The sequence below is a fragment of the Hemitrygon akajei genome, chromosome 12 (assembly GCF_048418815.1).
Source record: "Hemitrygon akajei chromosome 12, sHemAka1.3, whole genome shotgun sequence".
Taxonomy (NCBI): domain Eukaryota; kingdom Metazoa; phylum Chordata; class Chondrichthyes; order Myliobatiformes; family Dasyatidae; genus Hemitrygon; species Hemitrygon akajei.
Window position 1 is genome coordinate 107,223,728 of NC_133135.1, and position 23,886 is coordinate 107,247,613.

Sequence of the window (23,886 nt, forward strand, 5' to 3'; positions counted from 1 at the left end):
GAAGATGTGTAGTGTAGACTACATTGACTGGCTCCCTTTCCCACTTCAGCACATAATACAGAGACAATGCAGTTAAAAAATTATACAAATGCAACTAACTCAGCCTCCTAGACAGTGGAGGACCACAAGTGAAAGTCTTCCTCTGAAGCAGCCCTCTGGATCAAGAATTACTTACTTTCATAACCAAAAATAGCAGCAGGAATGTGTGACAGGCCCTTCATTAGATGAACCTCAACTTCCACCTTGGTGCAGATAAGTCTCCATTTTTCATCTCAGTGAATGGGCTTCTATAGCCTCAGGTCAAAGAATTTACTACCATCCAAATAAAGAAATGTCTCAACAATTTGTAACTAGCTTACTCGTTATTCTAAGAATGACCCAATTCCAGACAATTTAGCCACAGAAAACATTCACGGCAAACCCTGCGGGAATTTTGTGGCAATGAGATCATTTCTCATTCTGTAAAACTCTACATAACACAGGGCTCTCCCACTGAAGTTGTATAAGACATTGGTGAGGCCTAATCTAGAGTATTGTGTGCAGTTTTGGTCACTTGCCTACAGAAAAGATGCAAATAAGGCAAGAGAGTACAGAGAGATTTACAAGGATGGTGCTGGGTCTGGAGGACCCGAGTTGTAAGGAAAGATTAAATAGGTTAGGATTTTATTGCATGGAATGTAGAAGATTGAGAGGAGATTTGATAGATGTATACAAAATTATGAGGGGTATAGGTAGGTTAAACGCAAGTCGGCTTTTTCCACTGAGGTTGGGTTGGACACCAAGTAAAGGTCATGTGTGAAAGGTGAAATATTTAAGGGGAACAAGAGGAGAAAACTTCTTCACTCAGCAGTGTAGAGCGACCTGTCAGCACAAGTGGAACAGTCAGGCTCGATTTCAATGTTTAAATTAAATTTGGATAGGTATGTTGATGGTAGAGGTATGGAGAGCTATGGTCCCACTGCAGGTCATTTAAATAGTTTGGTATGGACTAGTTGGGCCAAAGGGCCTGCTCCTGTGCTCTACTTTTCTATGACTCGTAGATACCTCTCATATACTGCCTGAGATTCATTATCTTTCAGGCACACTCAGCAAATCTATAGAATAGTAACTATAACAGGATCAATGAAAGACCAACCAGTGCATACAACAACAAACTGTGCAAATGTAAATGTAAGTAAATAGCAATAAATAATGAGAACATGAGATAATGAGATAAAGAGTCCTTAAAGTGAGATCATTGGTTGTAGGAACATCTCAATGGATGGGCGAGTGTAATTAGCTTCTTTTGTTCAAAAGCCTTATGGTTGTGGGTAGTAATTATTCTTGAACCTGGCGGTGTGAGTCCTAAGGTTCCTGGACCTTCTACCTGATGGCAGCAGCAAGAAGAGAACATGGCCTGGGTGGTGGGGATCTCTGATGACGGATGCTGCTTTTACGACAGCAGTTTCATGTAGATGTGGTCAATGGTTGGGAGGGCTTTACGCGTAATGTACTGAGACAAATCCACTACCTTTTGTAGGATTTCAATAAAATAATGATTAAATATCAGTGACCAGAATTCATTTTGAACAACACTGGTATCATATGTTACAGATCTGTTTAAAGTTCACAACCAGGTACTAGAAAAATTCCAAAAAAATGCAAAAGTGGCGTTTCCATGCTGTATTGAGAGCACTACAATATCATTATGATTTTCCCAGATGCACTGAGCAGGGCTGAAAAGCTTGCCCAATTTAAATAGTTAAAACAGATCCTAAGCATATTTTCAAAGACCACAGATTGTCCGCCAGGCAACATTATCCTCTCACCAAACAGCTCTTATTACAACAGCTAGTTAAGCCAATTAGGACCTACTTTAAAAAAAGCTGTTAGTGTCCGAATCTGCAGAGGCAAAGCAAAACCAAATATAAATTTGTCACGAAGAAAAACCTTAATTTTAAAAGTTGACTGACAAACAGAGGAAACGACAGGATGTAGAGTCAGGTATAGCAACTGCCCTGGTGATTATTTTTAAACAAAGGCTTGCAGAGGTTCTAATGGCATTTCAAAATAATTTTAAATCAGCCAATGAAAAGGCATGTGGTTGTACTACATTTTAAGCATCAATTTGCTTCCTCCTCCACATTAACTAAAGTTCAAAGTACATTTATCATCGAAGTATGTATGCAGTATTCATTGAACATAAAAGAGTACAGAGCAGGAACAGGCTGAAAACCTCCTACCTACATCATATTCATATCCCTCAAGCTTCCTTACATCCATGTGCCTATCCAAACATCTCTTAAAAGCCTCTGATGTATTTGCCCCTACCACCATACCAGGAGATACATTGCAGGCATCCACCACTCTGAGGAAAAAAACTTACCCCTCACATACCCCCCCTCACCTTCAATGCATGCCATCTAGTCCTAGACATTTCAACCCAGGGAAACAGATACTCTCCATTCACTCTATCTATGCCTTTCATAATCTTGTAAACCTCTATCAGATCTCCCCTCAGCTGTCACTGCAGAGAAAACAACCCAAGTTTATCCAGCCTCTTGTGATAAACCAGGCAGCACCCTGGTAAACCTCTTCTGGGCCATCCTCAAACCCTCACCATCCTATAGTGGGGCAACCAAAACTCTGTGCAACTAAGATTAGTCTACTCCAGAGAACCGCAAAACAAAAAAAAACCATGGAACCCCATACGTGAAAAAATAAAATCATGCAATCAGCAGCAAGAATCTAATACTAAACTCTAAATATTTTTGCTTTGCAGGATCGGCAAAGAGTACGGCTGTGGAAAATACATCTGGTTAATTCTCCACTTTGTCAGCTAACCCACTTTATACTAGCTCAATCATCCTACATTTGCTATGCTCTTTACAAAGGAGGTACTTAACAGGCGAGGCAAAAAGAGAAGAGGTTAATTGGGCAATGAGGGCTGAGGTACTAAGATTACAATCATATAAACACTACAGGCTGGTTGGACATTGCTTAAATTCCTGGAATTGATTACAGCAATTCAACAAGATTGCAGCTTAAACGATGATGCAATATTCTTTACAAGGTAACTTGGACCTCACAAAGCCTTTTTTTTTGCTGCAACACTATTACTTTGTTCCAAAAGCTTTAATAGGCAGCCAATAGGAATACTTTTCCAAAAATAGGGTTTCCGGAATGACATCTGACTAACGCTTGAAGTATACCACTGAATCATGTTTATACCTGATAAGTAAGGAGGATATTCCTCTCCACACTTAAGGCGCATCAGGCTGCAACCTTGCTATTTCTTTAGCAATTTGTCTGCTGTTTTTCCGCAAGAAAGAGTTGCTAGTTCGACATTCAGCCCCAGCATGGGTGGAAAGGGTGCAAGGAGTCGGCCGGATTCAAACCCGGGGCCACTCGCCTCGTAGTCTGCTGCCAATGCCACTACACCACTGGACAGCTGCAAGTAAGAGTAGAGTAATACAACTCTACCGGCCAAGAGGACAACCACCTTGTTGCCGGGTTTGGAGGCTTGCGTGCCTCAATGATATGCTCAGTATTATTTAATTTTTGTATTTGCACATTGGTTGTTTGTCAATTTTTATGTATAGCCCTTCATAAATACTATTGTTTATTTTACAGTACAAGTGACGTGGGTTCAATTCCAACCACTGCCTGAAAGGAATTGGTACATTCACCCGTTGACTACATGGGTTTCCTCCAGGTGCTTCAATTTCCTCCCACAGTTCAAAGACATACCAGGTAGGTTAACTGGTCATTGTAACTGTCCCGTGATTTGCTTAGGGTTAAATCAGGGGCTGCTAGGCAGCACAGCTTGAAGGGACAAAAGGGTCTATTCTACACGGTATCTTAATAAATAAATAAGTGCAGAACAAGCTGCCAGCTGAAGTGGTGCGGGGCGCAGGGAGCTATGGTCAGGGTCAAATAACAGTTCAGCACAGACTAGATGGGCCAAAAGGACTGTTTCTGTGACTGCAATGTAAACAGCATCCATCAAGGTAGGCAACAAGCATCTTCACAGCAATGACTACATCAACGAACCTCAGGGTTGAATATTGCATACATACTTTGATAATAAATGTACTCTGAAACTCTGAGTTGGCCATTTATGACTGAGATAATAAATTTCTTCAACTGGAGGACAGCAAATCATTGAAAACTCTCCCAAGAGATTTTAGTAATGTCTTGAAATTAACGAGCAACATATAGGGATCAACCAAGTAGAGCATCCACACCAAGGTGAAGTTGTATCGGAGCTCTGTTCTGTCCACACTCTTGTACGGGTCAGAATGCTGGTGCATGACAGACAGTGACCTTGCTAAGCTGTCGTCGTTCCACACCATGAGCCTCCAGAAGATCCTCTGAATTTTCTGGCCAAGAAAACTCTCCAACCACCCGCTACTCTTCAAGAGGAAATGGCCACAATCATCACAAGGAAACATCGGATGAGAAGAGAGGCCCACTCCATCATCAAGACTGCACTTCATCAGAATCCTGAAGGGCAGAAAAAACACAGGAGACCAAATCTAACTTGGTACCCTACCGGAAGGCACGAATGAGGACCCTGAACCACACCTGGCACACAATAGAGAAGATGGCCAAGGACAGAGAGATGGAGGATCATCATTGCTGCCTTAAACACCAACCATTCTTAAAGGAAGATGGCTTCAAGGTCACAATCAGCTACCATGTCACTAAATAACAGAACAATAGGCCAAATGGACTATTTTTGCATCCAATTCTTTTATGTTCCACCCTTGCCGCAATATTGCACACAATCTCTAAAGTTTCCTCCACAAGACTGGGGTTAACCTGCAGGGATAAACAGAGCACTATTGTACACCCTCATTCTAGAACCAAGATAATGCCATCCTCAGTCAGAGATGCAATATGGAGATCACCCATGCAGGTTAATCAGACACATGCCATGAACCAGTTACTGAAGCATACAAGAAACAGACCTTATACAGTACCAATCACCTGTAAGAAAAATGACAGTCTATCACTCTGCTCATGCTCCAGAATATCACCCTGAGGAAAAAAAAGTCCACAACGAGATCCTAAAAAGCATTAAGAAGATTATTCCTCATACCTCAAGAGCCACCTTCTACAGTCAAAAATCACCACCACTGGTTAGAAGGTCAAATGGGGGGGGGGGGGGTCAAACAATGTAACCCATCAAGCACCTCCCATGGTTCATGTCTAAGACTGCTTTAGGTATCATTAGGTATTATCAGCCAGCTCAAAGTTCAAAGTATATTTATCAAATTATGTACACATTATACATCCCTCAGATTCACCTCCTTACAAGCAGCCACAATACAAAAAAAATTTGAAAAAAAATCCAACAAACTCCCAATGTGCAGAGAGAGCAAAAAAATACAAATCATGCAAACAATAAAAGCAAGCAACAGCATTCAGAACAAAAGTAAATCCATAGACAGGAAGCCTAGAGCAGGCCTACAGCGTCAGCTCATCACACAGTGGAGCAAATTGTCACAGAGCTCTCTGACACAAAGCCTGAAGCAGCCCACAGCCTAATGGAGCAAATGTCACAAAACAGCGAACTGAACTGGCCTAGCCCTCGCATCCAGTCCCAACACCATCTGGCCTGGCATTTAAAATGTCCAAACATCAGGTCGTTCCTGTACTAGGACCTGGGTCCTGTCACATTAATATGCTCTGTGCCTGGACCCCGCTACCACTCTTTTCAAATTGGTCTGAAGCTTAGATCAATCAAACTTCACCCTCAATTTAGGTGGAAGGGCTCTAGAGCTCCTCGCAATGACACCCAATCTCCAAGTTATCAATACTAAGCAACTATCATTGACAAATCAGTTTTCTCTACCAAAAGTCAACCAGACACTTTACACTTCGCCAGTAAATCTTCCCCGCCACTGAAAAAAAATTTGCACTAAAATCTGTTTTTATCAGCTGCGTACTTGCCTTTGATTTCACACACTACACCGGATGAAGTACTGACAACTCCAGATCTATGAGAAATTGCAACTTCATAAGATGCAGAGACAAAGTATTAAAAAATTCAAAGTTCAAAGGAGTACATATTTCACATCATTGTTGCTCCTTTCCATGCTTTGTGGCACATCGAGCAGTATTTTTTGCTGTTTCTTTAGTCTTTTTTTGAAAACAAGGCTGAGTTGCTAGCTCAACGCTCAACCCAACACAGACAGAAAGCGTACAAGGAGCTAGCTAGATTCAAACCCGGGACCACTTGCCTCGAATTCCAGTGTAGATGCCACTACACCACTGGCCAGCACATCACTCCATACAACCCTGAGATTCAATTTCCTGTGGGCATACTCAGCAAATCTATAAGAATAGTATCAATAAGAGCAAGAACATTGAAGACAAACTGTACACATGCAAATATGAATAAATAGCAATAAATAACACAAACATGAAACAAGAAGACCAAGTCCTTCCAGTTAGATCAGTGGATATGGGAACATGTCAAAAGATGACTGTAGTTAACCTCTTTTGTTCAAGAGCCTAATGGCTGAGGGGTAGTAACTGTTCTTGAACCTGTTAGTGCCTTATTTTCATTAGAAAAACAAATCAAGAATAAAACACTCCAGCAAGAATGGTCTTAATCAGTGACCTCGTGAATAATGGAAGTGCACATAAGATTAAAATGCACGTTATGGCTATAAACAAATGCTAAAATTTATCACCAATTGTGCTGTTGACCCATCATAAAGTTCTAATAAAAAGCTGACATCACTGCAAACTCGATAACTAGTTGGAAAAAAACAATGATTACTAATGTTACTAATCATGCAACATTGTTGTTTGAATTTCCAAACATTAGCGGCAAATCTTCAACATTAATTGCACACTGATCACAAGTTGTTAGTCACCAGACTTACAAGGACACCAACTGATTTTAAAAAATTGCTCCCTCTGCACTCACACCGACCCCCAACTTCATCTTGCATCTTATCTGGTATGACAGACACAAAGATAAACGCACAAAACCTGCATGTGGTGGTTTAAGATTTTACATTTCAGTCACAAGATGTTTCATAATGAAAAAACATTTTTGCAATGATTAAGTGCACATAGACATCTGGAATTCTTTTTAAAACTCATTCACTAGTTTGTGCCTGAAGTCAAATCTTCAACAAAAGGCAAAACTAGAGTGCAAAGCCTATTAGTTATGACTAAAACTTTGACCGTCACATTTTAAACAGGAAGCAAACGACCCTAACATCTAGTAAAGCCAGAGTTAGACTTTGTTCCCAGTTGCATTTGACTACAAATGTGTTCAAGTACACTATTGGCTTTGAGGGTAAGAAAACAAGACCATTTCCCGACTTGCTTTAGACTTCCACTAAACTGAAAAAAAATTTCTTTAAAAAAAAACACATGCTTGGAAGTTTTTTGACCCCTTGCAAGTACAAAACTAACTTTCTAACCACAATACGAGAAATCCATCTTGCTGAAGTATAGATTTTTCATAAGTTTTAGAGACATCATGTAGCCAGCCTCAAGATGTCAAACTTACTTAGAGTCAAGTTTATTGTCATTTAACTATATTCTGTCAAATGAGATGGCATTTCTCTGGACCGGGCATAAAGAACAGTGGCACACACACCAATTTAAAGGTTAAAATCTACGGACGAATTACGCATAAATTAACAAAGTGCATAAATTAAGTATGGTCAGGCATGTGTTCCTTTTTTTTAAAAAAAGGTTTTTAAATTAGTGAAGAATTAAAACAAGTCAGGAAATGGCCTTGTTTTCTTACCCTCAAAGCCAGGAGAATACTTGGAACACATTTGTAGTCAAATGTAACCTGGAACAAAGCCCAACAGATTAACCAGTGACACTTCGAATGTGATGCAGCAGGGAGTTCAGAAGCCTAATGGCCCGAGGGAAGAAACTGTTTCCCATCCTGGCCGTTCTTGTTTTAATGCATCGAAGTCTCCTGCCTGATGGTAGAAAGTCAAAAGGTATGCTGGATGGGTGGGATATGCAGCACTCCTGATAAATGTCCCAAATGGATGGTAGGGAGACCCATGATCCTCTCAGCCATCCTCACAGTCCTTTGTACAGGCTTCCAGTCCAACGCGCGGATGCTTACATACCAGATGAAGATGCAGCTTGTCAAGACATTCTTATTAGTAAAGATTAGTAAATCCTCAAAACTAATACTGTAGAAACCTTTAAGCAGAGTAGTAACAGTGTATAAGTATTAAACTAAGACTACAGGCTCAATACGATGTATTGTAGCACTAGAAAGTTTGCCCAAAAGTCTCAGTAACTAATAAAACACACATACAGAATGTTAGAAGAACTCAGCAGATCAGTCAGCATCTACACAAAGTTGTGTGCAATCTACTGCGGAAAAAAAGACATTTTAAGTCTCACTATACTGGCAAGCTACCATGTCTGCCGTGGGCATTATAACTGCAGTAACAGTGAACTTCAGACCTGAAGCTCACCATTACCTGGATGACTTCTCAAATTAGTGGAATGACATGGACAAACTAGACCAGAGTTTGTCTTTTATTTGTGGCAGCAGGTCATTGCAATACATAATAATAAACACTATCTATGTTAATTTAAATAAGTAATGCAAAAAATTATGAGGTAGTGTTCATGAATTCAATGTCCATTCAGAAATCTGATGGCTGCTCCTGAATTGTTGAGCGTGTGCCTTCAGGCTCCTGTTCCTCCTCCCTGATGATAACAATGAGAAGAGGGCACTGTCATACCTCAGGGATGTGTGCTTAGCCCACTGCTCTACACCCACAACTATGTGGCTAGGCACATCTCAAATGCCATCAATAAATTTGCTGATGATACGATTGTTGGCAAACTATCAGACGGTGTCAAGCAGACATACAAGAGTGAGATAGATCAGCTGGTTAAGTGGTACACGAACAACTTTGCACTCAGTGCCAATAAGACCAAGGAAATGATTGTGGACTTCTGTACTAGGAAGTTGAAGGAACATACATTATTCCTTATCAAGGTAACAGAAGTGGAAAGGGTGAGCAAGTTCTTGACTGTCAACAGCTCTGAAGATCTATCCTTGGCCCAAAATATTGATGCAATTACAAAGAAGTTACAAAAGCGGCTATAGTTCATTAGAAGTTTGAGAAAACCTGGTATGTCACCAAAGACACTCTCAAATTTCTAAAGATGTACTGTGGAGAGCATTCTAACTGGTTGCATCACAATGTGGTGTGGGGGGGGGGGGGCACTGCACAGGATTGGAAAAAGCCTCAGTTAGCTCAGACATGTCAACTCAGTCAGCTCCATTATGTACAATTGCCTCTGCAGCATCAAGGGCATCTTCAAAATGCGATGCCTGAAAAAGACAGTATCCACCATTAAGGACCCTCACCATCCAGGACATACCGTCTTCTCATTGCTACCATCAAATTTCTGAATGGACATTGAATCCAGGAATACTAACTCAGTACTTTTTCCTCTTTTTGCCCTAATTAATTGTTTATATATACTCATTGTAATTTATAATTTATTTATTACAATGTAAGGCTGCACAAAGCAACAAATTTCATGACATATGCAAGATACATCAAATCAAATTCTGATTTGGGCTTTGATATTGCACAAATATTTTTGTGCTACAGGTGAATGCATGACAATTCCAATGACGTCCTTGGAGAGGGATAAAGGGGATTGTGTAGGCCACTATTTACAAAGACAGGAAAAATCTATTCACAGACAGATTGTGTTCATATTTTCAATTGCAAGCCAGGGAGGGCCATATCAGAAAACTCTAGATTAAAGATATGCATTAAACCCTGGAATGTAGTGTAGTGTCATAAATTAAAAAGACTACACTTTTGATTTACAAAAGATAATTACAATTACTAAACCTCAAGCATAATTTTAAAAATGAATACCAAATTTAGCTAGCTCTACCTTTTAATTGACTTTCACAAACTTCTTCACATTAATCTAGACAGTCAGATGCTGTACTGAAACTCAGTGTTAAGTTAATTCATGCTTTAAAGAAAATTTAAAACATTCACACATTTGCATCAGGAAAAATTTTGGAACAGCAAAAGGTGGAATAGTTATAAACACAAAAGTCTGCAGATACTAGAAATCCAGAGCCACACACACACACACAAATTCTGCAGGAACTCAGTAGGTCAGGCAGCATCTATGGAAATAAATAAACAGCCAATGTTTTGGGTGAGAATGGTCTTCAGGTCTGGAAGGGAAGGGGAAAGATGCCAGGGTGCGGGGAGGATAAACCAGACGATGACAGGTGAAGCCAGGTGAATGAAGTAAACATGTCAAAGGAGAGGAAAATGGACCAAAGGAGAAAGGGAAGGAGGAGAGTCACCTAAAGGTGACAGGCAGGTGAGGAAAAGAATAAAAAATGGTGGGGGGAGAGGTGAAGGAGGCTACCTGGAAGGATATAGGTGAAGCCAGGTGGGTGGGAAAGATAAAGAGCTGGAGTGGAAGCAATCTGAAAGGAGAGAAGAGTGGACGATAGAAGAAAGGAGGAGGGAACCAAGGGGGTGATAGGTGAAGGCAGGTGGGTGGGAAAGGTATAGAGAGGAAGAAAAATGCTAGGACAGGAGAGTGGACCACAGGAGAAAGAGGAGGAGGAGGAGACCCGGGGGAGGTGATAGGCAGGTGAGAAGTGGTAAGAGGCCAGACTGGGAATAAAAGGGGGAAGGGAGGGATTTTTTTTAAACTAGAAGGACACAATATTCATGCCGTGAGGTTGGAGACCTGGAGTACAAGGTGTTGCTCCTCCACCCCAAGGGGTGGCCTCATCTTGGCACAACATAGATTTGCAAGCACTTTATAAACAAATAACCCACTCTATATTGCAGTATCAAATCTACCCACTTGCAATTTGCTTTCCCTGGCTCATATTATAACTCATTGTTATTATTGAAATCACTAAAATGGACTTTAAAAAAAAGACCAGAGTGCTCAAAGATATTTGAAATTAATAAACAACATCCCCTGTATTCCAGACGGAATTTTTAAAAATCTACCCGCTTGCAATTTGCCTGCCTTGGTCCATATTATAGCTTAATGTATTATTGAAACCCCTGAAACCACAACGTACTTAAAAGTTCAGAGTGCTCAAAACAATATTTGACATTAAGTAAAATCCTCTGTACACTAGACAGTACATTGTTGTGTACAAATAACGTTGGTTTGCAATTCAACTTAAACACTAGATCACAAATCTTCAGTGCCCCAGTCTTTGCAGGAGGAGAAAGCAAATGCCGTTCTTAAGTAAGGCGTTGTAAGGGGCGGGGGTGTGGGGGTAAGGAAAGCAAAATCCGATCTACATGCGGTGTACAAGGAGAGTTACTGGAGAAATATTTACAGCTCTGGGTTAACAGGCGTGTCACATAACTATAGTAGTTGCGTGCACGGCCTGTAACACACCTAGAAATTTATGGGAGCTGCAGGAATTTAAGGCACTCTGATTGCAAAGAGCCGATGACGTTTACAGAAGGGTGCAGGCTAAGTACAGTTCAGGAGTTTTCTCATGAGGGGGGAAAGGAGGAAAAACCTGGGGGAAAGGAGGGCAAATTAGGGGAGCAAGAGAGGGCAAATTCTGGGGGGGCAAGAAAGGGGGGCAAATTCGGGGGGGGGGGAAGAAAGAAGGGCAAAACCTGAGAGGGGTGTAAGAAAGGAAGGCAAAACCTGGGTGAGATGCCCCGTCGATGTGCAGAGAAAGAGCCTTGCCCCCATCCCTGGGCCTTTATATACCCTCGCTTACCCTCCCCAGGGTTGCGCGCACCCCCCACTGCTGTCTCACCTTCCGCTGCTGCCGCTCCCAGGCCGGGTCGAGCAGCAGATCGCGGTCCCAGTCCTCCTCAGGCTGCATGTAGTCGCCATGGTTGGGCTGCTGCAACTGCGAGTTGGCTTCGTGGTAGTCCACCATGTTCCGGAGGGGAGGAGGAGGAAGGGGGGCAGTAGCTGCTCCAGGTGTCTCCGAATGTGACACGATTAATCAACAAAAAAAATCACAACCAAACCGAGATCAAAACTCTTTGTTGTCTCCCACTATGTAGTTTTTTTAAATAGACGCACACGGTAGATCAGGAAAGCCCTTTTTTTTCCCCCGCCGGCGATAGCCGTGACAAGCCGACGATCCTCCGCGACTGTCCGCCAAGCAGGCTCTGCGCTCGGCTTCTTGTGAGTGTGTATGTGTGTGTGCCTCTCCACTTCCGCCCGGGGCGCGCGCGCGCGCGCTCTCGTTCGCGCGCACGCACCGCCGCGCGCTCCCCACTCCTGCTGCTGCGGACGGCCGGTCAGGGCGGCGGCGGTGCACACGCTCAAGCTCGCGCGCCAAAAGGCGCCAACCTGCTCGCCGTCCACTCCGGGAGCCCCTTGCTCCTCACTGTGCGCGTGCGCCGTTCCTTATTCCACCCCTCAACCTCACCTCTCTTCCCCCCCTCCCACGACGAGCACGCCGGGAATTGTCCCTCCCCCGTTCTTCACTGTGCGCCTGCTTGGTTCGTTCTCCCCTTTTCTCCTCCCTTCCCCCCTTCCTCCTTTCCCCTCCCTCCCATCTTCCCCCTTCCTCCTTTTCCCCTCTCTCCCATCTTCCCTTCCTCCTTCCTTCTTTTCCCGTCCCTCCCACCCCCCGTACGTGGATGGCAGGCTCCTTAAAGTTATTATATCCAGGAGTGATAATAGGGTCAAGCTCCCACTACTTATTAAATGTTCCCAATGGTGTGCACCTCAAATAAGTCCAGCTCCGGACCTTCACATCAGTCTTAGCAACCAACTAAGTCCATTTCTGCTGGCAGGAGAGGCGGCAAAGATGGGTGACTGACACTTCAAAACCATTCACTCTGGGCAGATGGGGCTCGTCAGCTGAGGTTGGCAGTTTGTCTGCGATAAGGAAAACTCTGATCTCAAACCTACACTGCCTAATGACTATACCCACTCACAGATAAAGCTTGTGAGTGAACCCTGAGGAAAAAAATCTGGAGCTGGAGTCCCTACCTATGAAGAGTTCAATGCCAACTGGCAACTTCTGCAACACGGCTGGTGCCAAACTGCATCGGCCTCTGTCGTTCCTTTGGATTCATCAGCTGCGTGGAGAGGAAGATCTTGCTATGTGGGCCACAGGTTGTTATCCATATTGCGTTGCCCTGGCTTGCATATCTAAACTACTAGGACACAACATCTATAGTTGACCCTGACCAATGGAAGCTTAAGACAGGGAATAAAGTCCTGACCTATTTAACCTTATAACTCAGTCCTCAAGACCCGGTAACATGTTTGTGAATTTTCAGCTGTACTCTTTCAATCTTAGTAGGATCTTTTCTGTAGGGAGATAATCCAAATATAGCCTCACCAACATATTATACAACTTCAGAATAACATACAAACCCCTATACTGAATACTCTGATTTATGAAGGCCAATACGACAAACACTCTCTTTATGGCTTTACCTACCTCTGACACAACTTTCAAGGATTATGGATCTGTAATTTCAGATCCCTTTACTCCACTGCACCCCTCAGTGCCCTACTGTTCACTGTTGTCGTACTACCCTGCTTGTTCTCTGAAACAGCAACACCTCACACAGTGAACTTAGAACATGGAAGTGTACAGTAGAGGAACAAGCCCTTTGGCCCACAACACTGTGCTGAACCAGCTAAAAAGTAAATTTTAAAAACCCTCCTACCTGCACAATATCCATACTCCTCCATCTTTCTCATATCCATGAACCTATCTAAACGTCTCTTAAAAACCTCTAATGCATTTCCCTGTACCACTATACCGAGCATCCACCACCCTCAGAGTAAAAAACTTACCCCTCTCATCCCCTTTAAACTACCCCCCCACTTTCAATGCATGCCCTCTGCATGCCACTACCATTCATGCATGCATGCCACACACACAGACCGTTCCATTCCAACAATGCATTGAGGTAATATGAAAGTAAACAATTATGGAATGCAGAATAAAATATTTTAGTTACAGACTAAAGTGCAGTGAAGTCAGATAATAAGATACAAGATCATAATGAGGTTGATTGGTCAAGAATTCATCTTATTGTTCAATAGTTTTATAGCAGCAGCATTGAAGTTGTCATTGAGTTTGGTAGTTTGTTCCGCCAGATTCCATCTTCTGCATTCTCTTGAACCCCTTCGCAGCCCTCAATCCCGGATCTTTCAGAAATGCCTCTGCTGCTTCTTTTAAATACTCCCAATGATATAAAGTCCACAACTTTCTGGGGTAAATGCTAGACCAACTGGAATGAAAGGCAGGGTATTGGGACCGAAGACAAGGGTTGAGCCAGTCCTGCTCCACAACATTTTACTCCTTGTCACTGAGGCTGTGTCATGCCCCAGCTGCTCTGGTCTTAGTGTCTGTGAGCTTCACGGCAATTTGCCTCTTTGTGAGATGAACTGACACTGAGACTATGGGCCTACTCTGGCTGCTCCGAGCTTCGGGTTTATAAGCTCAGTTTTGTTCTGAATGCTGTGGCTTGCTTTATTGTTTGCAGGATTTTTCTCTCTTATTACACATTGAATGTGGGTCCTTTTTTAAAATTGGGTTCTTTCAGGTTTCTTGTTTCGTAACTGATTTAAAGATATTTATGATACAGCAGGGAATAGGTCCTTTCAAGGATCTGTAAAAGGAAAACAGGGAGGGGGATTGTGAAAATGACCAGAGTGAAAGGGATCCTTAATTATGTTCCAAAGGTAGCAGGAATTGTAGCTGGAATCAATAGAGGGGAGGTTTGCGTAATGGATTGGGCCACGCTTACAACTCACTGTAATTTCTTGTGTTCCCGGATACAGCAGTTTCCATACCAACCTGTGATGCTACAGATAGTATGCTTTCTATGGTGCATGTGCAAAAGTTGGTGTGAGTCATCGGGATGTGCTGAATTTTATACAGCACAGAATATGCCCTTCTGGCCCTTCGAGTATTCTCTCGATTGAACCCTTGTCTAATTGCAAGACAATTTACAAAGACCAACTAACATACCAACTGGTAGGTCTTTGGACTGTAGGGAGAAACCGGAGCACCCTGAGGAAACTCACAAGATCATGGGGTAGCGCGCACAAAGTCTTTACAGGCAGTGGTGTGAATTGAACCTGGGACACCTGTACTGTAAATCATCATGCTAACCATTACGCTACCGTGCTGCCTTATTATAGCCACTTTTCTCTTGATCTGTGGTGCTTGTAGATTAGGAAGGTTACAACTTCAATGCCTACAAAATACAAATAAGGGCAAAAAGTAATATGGAGAGTGGGGAACCCCTAGAGCTAAAGATAGGCAGTTGAATTGTATTTAATCTAATTTATTGGGCAATTGGATTGAGTTTAATTGAAAGTTTAAAAATATCCATAAATGGGTGTCAGAAAGACGAGATGGGGAGGAGAAAAGGTATTAGAGGAAATGCTTGCCTTTCACAATGACCTGACAAAGGGGAACTAAGATCAAAAGATGGTCAAGAAAGATCAGAGATTGGGGAAGTCCAACTTCCTCAATAGATACAGCTCAGAACAGATTCGTCTGGCCCAACGAGCCGCACTGCTCAGTGAACCACTTACTTATTGAGATGCAGCGTAGAATGGGCCCTTCCAGTCCTTCGAGTCACGCCGCCCAGCAATCCTCTGATTTCATCCTAGCATATTCACAGGAGAATTTACAATGACCAATTAACCAGCCAAACGGCACATCTTTGGAATGTGGGAGGAAACTGGAGCACCCAGAGGAAACCCATGTGGTCAAAGGGAGAACGTACAAACCCCTTGCAGGTAGCGGTGTGAATTAAACTTGGATCTCTGCTGCAATAAAGCATTGCGCTAATCACTACGCTACCATGTTGCTTTTCCCTCTTCTGAGGTAATAGATGCATTTCTTAGATGTACAGTAATATACACATAAGTAGACCAGGGTAAATGTTTTGTCATATTTCTGACATGGCAACAGTTGGCACACAGAGTCAAAGAAAAGTACAGCACAGATACAGGCACTTTGGCCTAACTAGTCCGTGCCAAACCATTTAAACTGCCTACTACCATTGAGTTGCACCAGAACCATAGCCCTCCATACCCATACCATCCATGTACTTGTCCAAACTTCTCTTTAATGTTGAAATTGAGCCTGCATCCATCACTTGCGCTGGCAACTTATTCCACACCTGCTGAGTGAAGAGTTTGCTCTCATGTTCACCTTAAACTTTTTCACCTTTCACCCTTAACTAATTACCTCTGGTTGCAATCCCATCCAACCTCAGTGGAGAAAGCCTACTTGAATATACCCTATCTTTTCCCCTCATGTTGTTGTTAAGTGCCATCAAGTCATCGGCGACTCATGGCGACCTTATGGATAGATGCCTTAAGTGAGTTCTGATCCTGACAAAGGCGGCTCATTGTTGATAACATTGCATTCATAGCCGTCCTTATTGTGCCCATCCAGCTGATTGGTGGCCTTCTTCTCTTCCATTGTCCTTCCACCTTGTCGAGCATGATATCCTTTCCCAGGGAGCTGTTTCTTCGCATGATGTGCTCAAAGTATGATAGGCAGAGACTTGTCATTTGAGCCTCCAGAGAGAGACTTGATTTAATTTCATTGTGGACTGATTTGTTTCTTCCGTGAGAGGTCCACGAGATATGAATATTTTTTTCTCCAGCACCACAGTTCAAAGACTTCGATATACTTCCTATCCTTTTCTTTACTGTCCAACATTTGCATCTATATAATTCACAAGTCGAATCTTTGCTTGTAGAGACAGATTCCTGTTCCCGAGGATCTTCTCTAAATCCTTCATGGCTGCTCTGCCAAGGGCGATTCTTTGTTGGATTTCTTGACTGTTTACCACTTCAGTGTTAATCGTTGATCCAAGTAAGTTGAAACAGACAACCACTTCAGCTTCCTCTCCATTGAAATTGAAGTTGGTTGTACTGCCAGTAGTCATAATCTTAGTCTTCTTCAGGTTAAGGTGCATTCGAACTTAGAAATAGGAGCAGGAGTAGGCCGTCGGACCTACATGGCTGATCTGGCCATGGACTCATCTCCACCTACCTGCCTTTTCCCCCTAACCCTTAATTCCCCTACTCTGCAAAACTCTATCCAAACTTGTCTTGTATATATTTATTGAGGTAGTTACCGCTGCTTCATTGGGCAAAGAATTCCACAGATTCACCACTTTCTGGGAAAAGCAATTTCTCCTCACCTCCTTCCTAAATCTACTCTCCTGAATCTTGATGCTATGTCCCTTAGTTCTAGTTTCACCTACCAGTGGAAACAACTTTCCTGCCTCTATCTTATCCCTTTCCTAATTTTGTATGTTTCTATAAGATCTCCTCTCATCCTTCTGAATTCCAGCGAGTACAGTCCCAGGTGACCAATCTCTCCTCATAGCATAACCACCCCCCCCCCCCCCCAATCTCTGGAATCAACCTGGTGAACTTCCTCTGCAACACCTCCAAAGCCAGTATATCCTTCTTCAAGTAAGGAGACCAGAACTGCATGCAGTACTCTTGGTGTGGCTTCACCAGTACCCTGTACAGTTGCAGCATAACCTCTCTGCTCTTAAATTCAATCCCTCTAGCAAAGAAGACCAACATTCCATTTGCCTGCTTGATAGCCTACTGCACCTTCAGACCAACTTTTTGTGATTCAACCCCATCTAGCATCTAAAGGCTATGTTCCTTGATGTTGGTTAGCAGTATTTTCAGGTCTTCTTCATTTTCAGCCAGTATTGTATCATTAGCATAATTTTACTTCTACCAAATCTCTTCTCAATCTTCTACGTTCTAAGGAATAAAGTCCTAACCTATTCGATATTTCCTTATATCTCAGGTCCTTAAGACCCAGCATCATCCTTGTAAATTTTCTCTGTACTCTTTCAATCTAAAGTATTTTACTCAGATGTTTCTTTTTAGATCTGATTGTATGACAACACAACAGACTTAAACAGCTGACTCACATACTCAGAAAATGGGAAACTATTGTTTGATAGTTATTTACCATCCTCAATGATCAGTCACTTCTCAGGAGATCTGTTAAGAGTGATATTATATAATGTCAAGCTTGATTTTTCTTCATTATTATCATTATATGTCATGTGGCATGGGCAATCATGGTCTCATGACTATGATTGTTCTTGGCAATTTTTTCCACAGAAGTGGTTTTCCATTGCCGCCTTCTGGGCAGTGTCTTTTCAACACACACAAAATACTAGACAAACTCAGCAGGTCATGCAGCGTCAATGGAAATGAATAAACAGTCGATGTTTCGGGCTGAGACCCTTCTTCAAGACTAGAAAGGAAGGGGGAAGACATTTTGTATGTGTTGCTTTGGATTTCTAGCATCTACTGACTTTCTCATATCTATAAAACAGAGAAACCCAGGCATTATTAATAATCTTCAGAGATGGTCTGCCTGTCATCAGTGGTTGCATAACCAGGGCTTGTGATATGCACGAGCTACTCATATTACCATCCACCACCTGCTCCTATGGCTTCACTGACCCTGATCAAGGGGGCGGGGCTAAACTGGTGCAAAATCTTGCTTCAGTGTGACCTACAGACTAGCGGAGTGGAGGAAGGCCTTGCACATCCTTTAGTGGAGATCTATCTCCACCATGCAACCCATATCTTTCTTAGTCTTTGGATTATTTGATATTTTTCCTTCCTTTTTTAATTTTGCTGATGCCTGTACTCTTAAGACAGTTCCTAAGAATAGAGAAGGAGGAGTCAATGGGTTGATTTTTAATTTTCTTGCGGTGGAGAGGACTATGTCAGATATTCAGAGCTATTGATAGAGCGAGGAAAAAGGAAAAGTGTTTTCTGCATGACGAGGGCTTGTTCAAGTCAATGTGACAGGTCAGACTGAAGATGTGTAAAGGCACTGAAAAAGGTAACAGACCAGAATCAGGTTTAATATCACCAGAATATATTGTGAAATATGTTGTCTTTGTGGCAGCAGTACATTGTAATACATAATATTAAAGAAAAACGTGAATTACGGTAACTATATATATTAAATAGTTAAATTAAATAGGTAGTGCAAAGATAAAAAAAATTAAAAACCACATGAAAATCATGAAATATGTGAATGAGGCTTTTACTTCCAGAGTCTGCTTTTACTTTCTTCTCAGCTGCTTTCCTTTTGGTTTATATCGCCAACATCACTCAACGACTCTTTATAAATTGAGTTGCTTGGATCGAAGCCCAATGAATGGAACTCTTAATGTACTCTATATATCACCGAGACAGAAGCACACTTTTATAGTGCAAACTGTAGTAATTATCTACTTATAAAACCTAGTTTATATATTCATCTCACTAACATAACTATTTAATGTAATATTCAATAAAACAAAATCTTGGCAAACTCATTGTCTGCCACCTTGTTTATTGTAACTAAAGATTCCGATCTGTCGGTAGCAAAGTTCCACTGCTTAATATCATACATTGCCTCCTTTAATCCTTAATCATATTCTCACAAGATTTCATAGAACACTAGCATCATAAATAGCTTTTGGGAGATTTGTACTTGGCCTGCACATGGGATTGTCATTCTGGGTGGTGCTAATTCATCAAAGGAGATGTAAGCTCTCCCTCCCTCCGCTGCACCTGGACTGCCCCTCCCACCCATGTCCACATTTATCTCAAATGTTCAAATTGAATCCACATGAGAGGAGTTTTGATAGAGGTATACAAAATTATGAAGGTTGCAGATAGGGTAAATGTAAGCAGGCTTTTTCCACTGAGGTTGGGTGAGATTACAACTAGCAGTCATGGGTTAAGGATGAAAAGTGAAAAGTTTAAGAGGAATATGAGGAGAAACTACTTCACTCAGAGGTCAGTGAGAGTGTAGAATGAGCTGTCAGCACAAGTGGTGCATGCAAGCTCAATTTCAGTGTTTAAGAGAAATTTGGATAAGTACACAGATGGTAGAGATATGGTGGCCTATGTTTCCGATGTAGATCAATGGGAGTAGGCAGTTTAAACAGTTCAGCTTGGATAAGATGGACCCCCATCTGAATGAAGAAGTTCCCCCTCACTTTCCCCTTAAAATTTCACCTTTCACCCTTAACCCATAACATCTAGTTCTAGTTTCACCCCAACTCAATGGAAAGAGTGAGAAACATTTTCCAGAATTGCCAGAATTTTCCATAGGGTCCTTTGTTCTACAACAACCTCCAGTGTATTCAGTTTGACTCCTATAACAGAGCCAACCTTTCTAATCAGTTTGTTGAGCTTGTTGGCATCAGCCATGTTGATACCATTGCCCCAGCACATCACCGCATAGGAGATTGTATTGGCGCCAACAGTCTGGTAGGACATGTAAAGGAAAGGCCGACATACTCCAAAAGACCTCAGTCTCCTCAGTAAGTAGAGGCGACTCAGTTCCTTCTTGTACACGGCCTCTGTGTTGGTGCTCCAGCCTCTGTGAGGTGCACTCTGTGGGGGTGCACCCTCAGGTACTTGTAGGTCCTCACCACATCCGTGTCCTCACCACCAATAGAGACAGGGAACAACAGAGGCTTAGTCTTCCTAAAGTCCATCTCCTTTGTCTTACTGATATTGGGCTGCAGATGATTCAGCTTGCACCATTTGACAACATCCTCCACCAGGGCCCTGTATTCACCCTCCCGTCCTCCCTTTATACACCCAACTATTGCTGAGTCAACAGACAATTTTTACTGATGACATAACTCAGTATCTAAAGTCCGAGGTATACAGGGTAAATAGGAAGGGAGCCATTACAGCCTTGTCTGCCACACAGCTCTGACTTGAATTGAATTGACTTTATTACTTACATCCTTCAAATACGAGCAGTAAAAATCTTCACGTTACATCTCTGTTCAAATGTGCAATGTGCAATTATAGTAATTTATAATAAATATTACGTACAACAGGGTAGGCAAAATAACATAGAAATACAGAAATAGAAGTTGATCAGTCTGATGGCCTGGTGGAAAAAGCTATCCTGTTGGTCCCACCTTTTATGCTGCGGTACCGTTTCCTGGATGGTAGCGGTTGGAACAGTTTGTGGTTGGGGTGACTTGGGTTTCCAATGATCCTTCAGGCCCTTTTTACACACCCGTCTTTGTAAATATCCTGAATAGTGGGAAGTTCACAACGACAGTTGTGCTGGGCTGTCCACACCACTGTCTGCAGAGTCCTGTGATTGTGGAAAGTACAGTTCCCATACCAGGCAGTGATGCTCTCGATCGTGCCCCAATAGAAATTCTTAGAATTTGGGGGACCATACCAAACTTCTTCAAACGTCTAAAGTGAAAGAAGCACTACTGTGCCTTTTTCACCACACAGCCGGTATGTACAGACCACGTGAGATCCTTGGTGATGTTTATGCTGAGGAATTTAAAGCTGTTCACCCCTTCAACCCCAGATCCATTGATATCAATAGGGGTTAGCCAGTCTCCATTCCGTCTGTAGTCCACAAACAGCTCCTTTGTTTTTGCGACATTGAGGGGGAGGTTGTTTTCTTGACATCACTGTGTCAGGGTGATGACTTCCTCTCTGTAGGCTGCCTCATTATCATTTGAGATTAGGCCAATCAGCGTTGTGTTGTCGGCAAATTTAATTAGCAGTTTGAAGCTGTGGGTGGTGATACAGTCATGGGTATACAGAGAGTAAAGGAGGAGGCTTAGTAAACAGCTCTGAGGGGCACCTGTGTTGAGGGTCAGGGGCAGAGGTGAGGGAGCCCACTCTTACCATCTGCCGCACAAACTATGGGCTGCCAGGATACAATGGAAGTGCCACCCTGCAGTAAATGGAGCTTCTCGCCCAGCAATGAGGGCTGTACGGTATTGAAGGCGCTTGAGAAATCAAAGAACATGATCCTCACAGTGCTGCCCTGATTATCCAAATGGGACTAGGCTCTGTTCCCTGCACTAGCCTGCAGGTCACTCTTGGGCAAGGTGTAGCACCTGCTTAGCCGGCACACCCCCCCCCCCCCCCCAGATCAGGGTCACGTGAAGCCTTGGGAGCAGGTGGTGGTGGGTGGTCGTATGAGCACCCACCCAGTGCATATCACAAGTCCTGGTTATGTGACCACTGATGCCAGGCAGACCATCTCTGTAGAGTATTGATAACGGCTGGGGGGGGGGGGGGGGGGGTCACCCATCTTGTAAAGACACTGCCCAGAAGAAGGTAAACTACTTCTGCAGAAACATCTGCCAAGAACAATCATGGTCAAAAGACCATGATCACCAGCGTCATATGACACAGCACATAATGATGATAATGGTGTGTCCTGAAAGATCTGATCATGTGACATCTGGTTACATGATATTACTCCTACTGTTTGATCTTGGTTGGGTGCATACTGTTAGATTGGGGTCCAGAATTGTTATTTTTCCTTATATTTTAGCTTTACTATGCTTGCTTGTATTTTTAAATTTCAAAGTTCAAAGAAAATTTTTTTCTCAAAGCACATGCAGTATATGTCACCACATACAACCCTGAGATTCATTTTCCTGCGGGCATACTCAGCAAATCTATAGGACAGTAACTGTAACAGGATCAATGAAAGATCAACCAGAATGCAAAAGACAACAAACTATGCAAATGCAAATATAAATAAACAGCAATAAATAACGAGAACATGAGATAACAAGAGAAAGTGTACTTAAAGTGAGATAATTGGTTTTGAGAACATCTCAATAGATGGGCAAATGAGTGCAGTTAAACCCTTTTTCCATCTTTTTCTATCTTTGATATCTCTTTTCTCGTTGCTGATGGGTTGCATGGCGAACTTTGTGCATGGTCAGGAATTTTGCCTGCATTGGCCTACAAGTGGGATTGAGGTTTACACGTCTGTTTAGAGAATTGTTAGCAGAAAACCACACTTCTAGGAGTTCTCTTGCATGCTCCAGTTTGCTTGTGCCACAACTTTCACTGATGCTCAGTTTGAATCTGTGCCCACCTCGATCTTCAAGGGTAGAGACCAGGGAGAGTTGGTCTCGCTGCTTCACAGCCAGTTAATGTTCATAGATCCCAGTTTAGACAATGTAACAGTGCATTGTCGACCTTAAAGCCATCTTTGTATGAAGTTACGTCACAATTGAGTTTCCGTAATGGTGACCAATCAGCTGATGGAAAGTATATAAAAGCCAAACATTCGAAGGTCACAACACATGTGAACAACGCACTGATGATGTCTCCTCGCATGGTAACAAAATGTTTGTAAGTGAGTTGCCGAGATCGGAAAATAACCCAACCCAACCATCAACTGCCCAAGCTACACATTTTCTGAGTTATTTCAGGAGTAAACAGTCAATGTTTCAGGCTGAGACCCATCATCAGGACTGGAAAGGGAGAGAAGAAGGTGGAAGGAGGGGAGGAAGAAGTCCAAGGTGGCAGGTGAGAGGTGAAACTGGGACGGGGGGACGGGGTGAAATAAAGAGGTGGCAGGTTGATTGGTGAAAGAGAAAAAAGGGCAGGAGAAAGGGGAAACTGATAGGAGAGGACAGAAGATCGTGGAAGAAAGGAAAGGGGAAGGATCACCAGAAGGAGGTGAGGGGTGATAACAGGAATAGGGAATGGTGAAGGAGAGGTGTGGTCAATTATTGAAAGAAGTACATATATTAAAAAAGTAGTGCAAACAAAGAGAAAAAATAAGTGAGGTTATGTTCATGGGTCCAATGTCCATTCAGAAATCGGATGGCCGAGGGGAAGAAGCTGTTCCTGAATCATTGAGTGTGTGCCTTCAGGCTCCTGTACCTCCTCCCCGATGGTAGCAATGAGGAGAGGGCTTGTCCTGGATGATGGGGACCCTCAATGCAGGACTTTGCCTTTTTGAGGCATTGCCCCTTTAAGATGCTTTGTGATCTTCTTTGCTCTTGTAACATATAATAAAACAATTATAAGCAACGAGTTTTATGCCTCAGACTTTCAAAG

The 23,886-nt window shown here is 42.6% G+C and overlaps 1 protein-coding gene across 5 annotated transcripts in view; it reads right to left on the bottom strand.

The window, feature by feature from the left end:
- The window catches only part of LOC140737347 (alpha-actinin-1-like), a 157,818-nt gene extending 145,624 nt beyond the window's left edge, over positions 1-12,194 (bottom strand). For 2 of the 5 annotated variants that reach the window (XM_073063791.1, XM_073063790.1), the window contains exon 1: positions 11,786-12,194. In XM_073063791.1, coding sequence (XP_072919892.1) covers positions 11,786-11,911 — 126 coding nt within the window. In that variant the 5' untranslated portion in view covers positions 11,912-12,194. The remainder of the gene's footprint in view (positions 1-11,785) is intronic. The other 3 variants (XM_073063789.1, XM_073063788.1, XM_073063792.1) reach the window with 2 other exon arrangements.
- Positions 12,195-23,886: the final 11,692 nt, after the last annotated feature.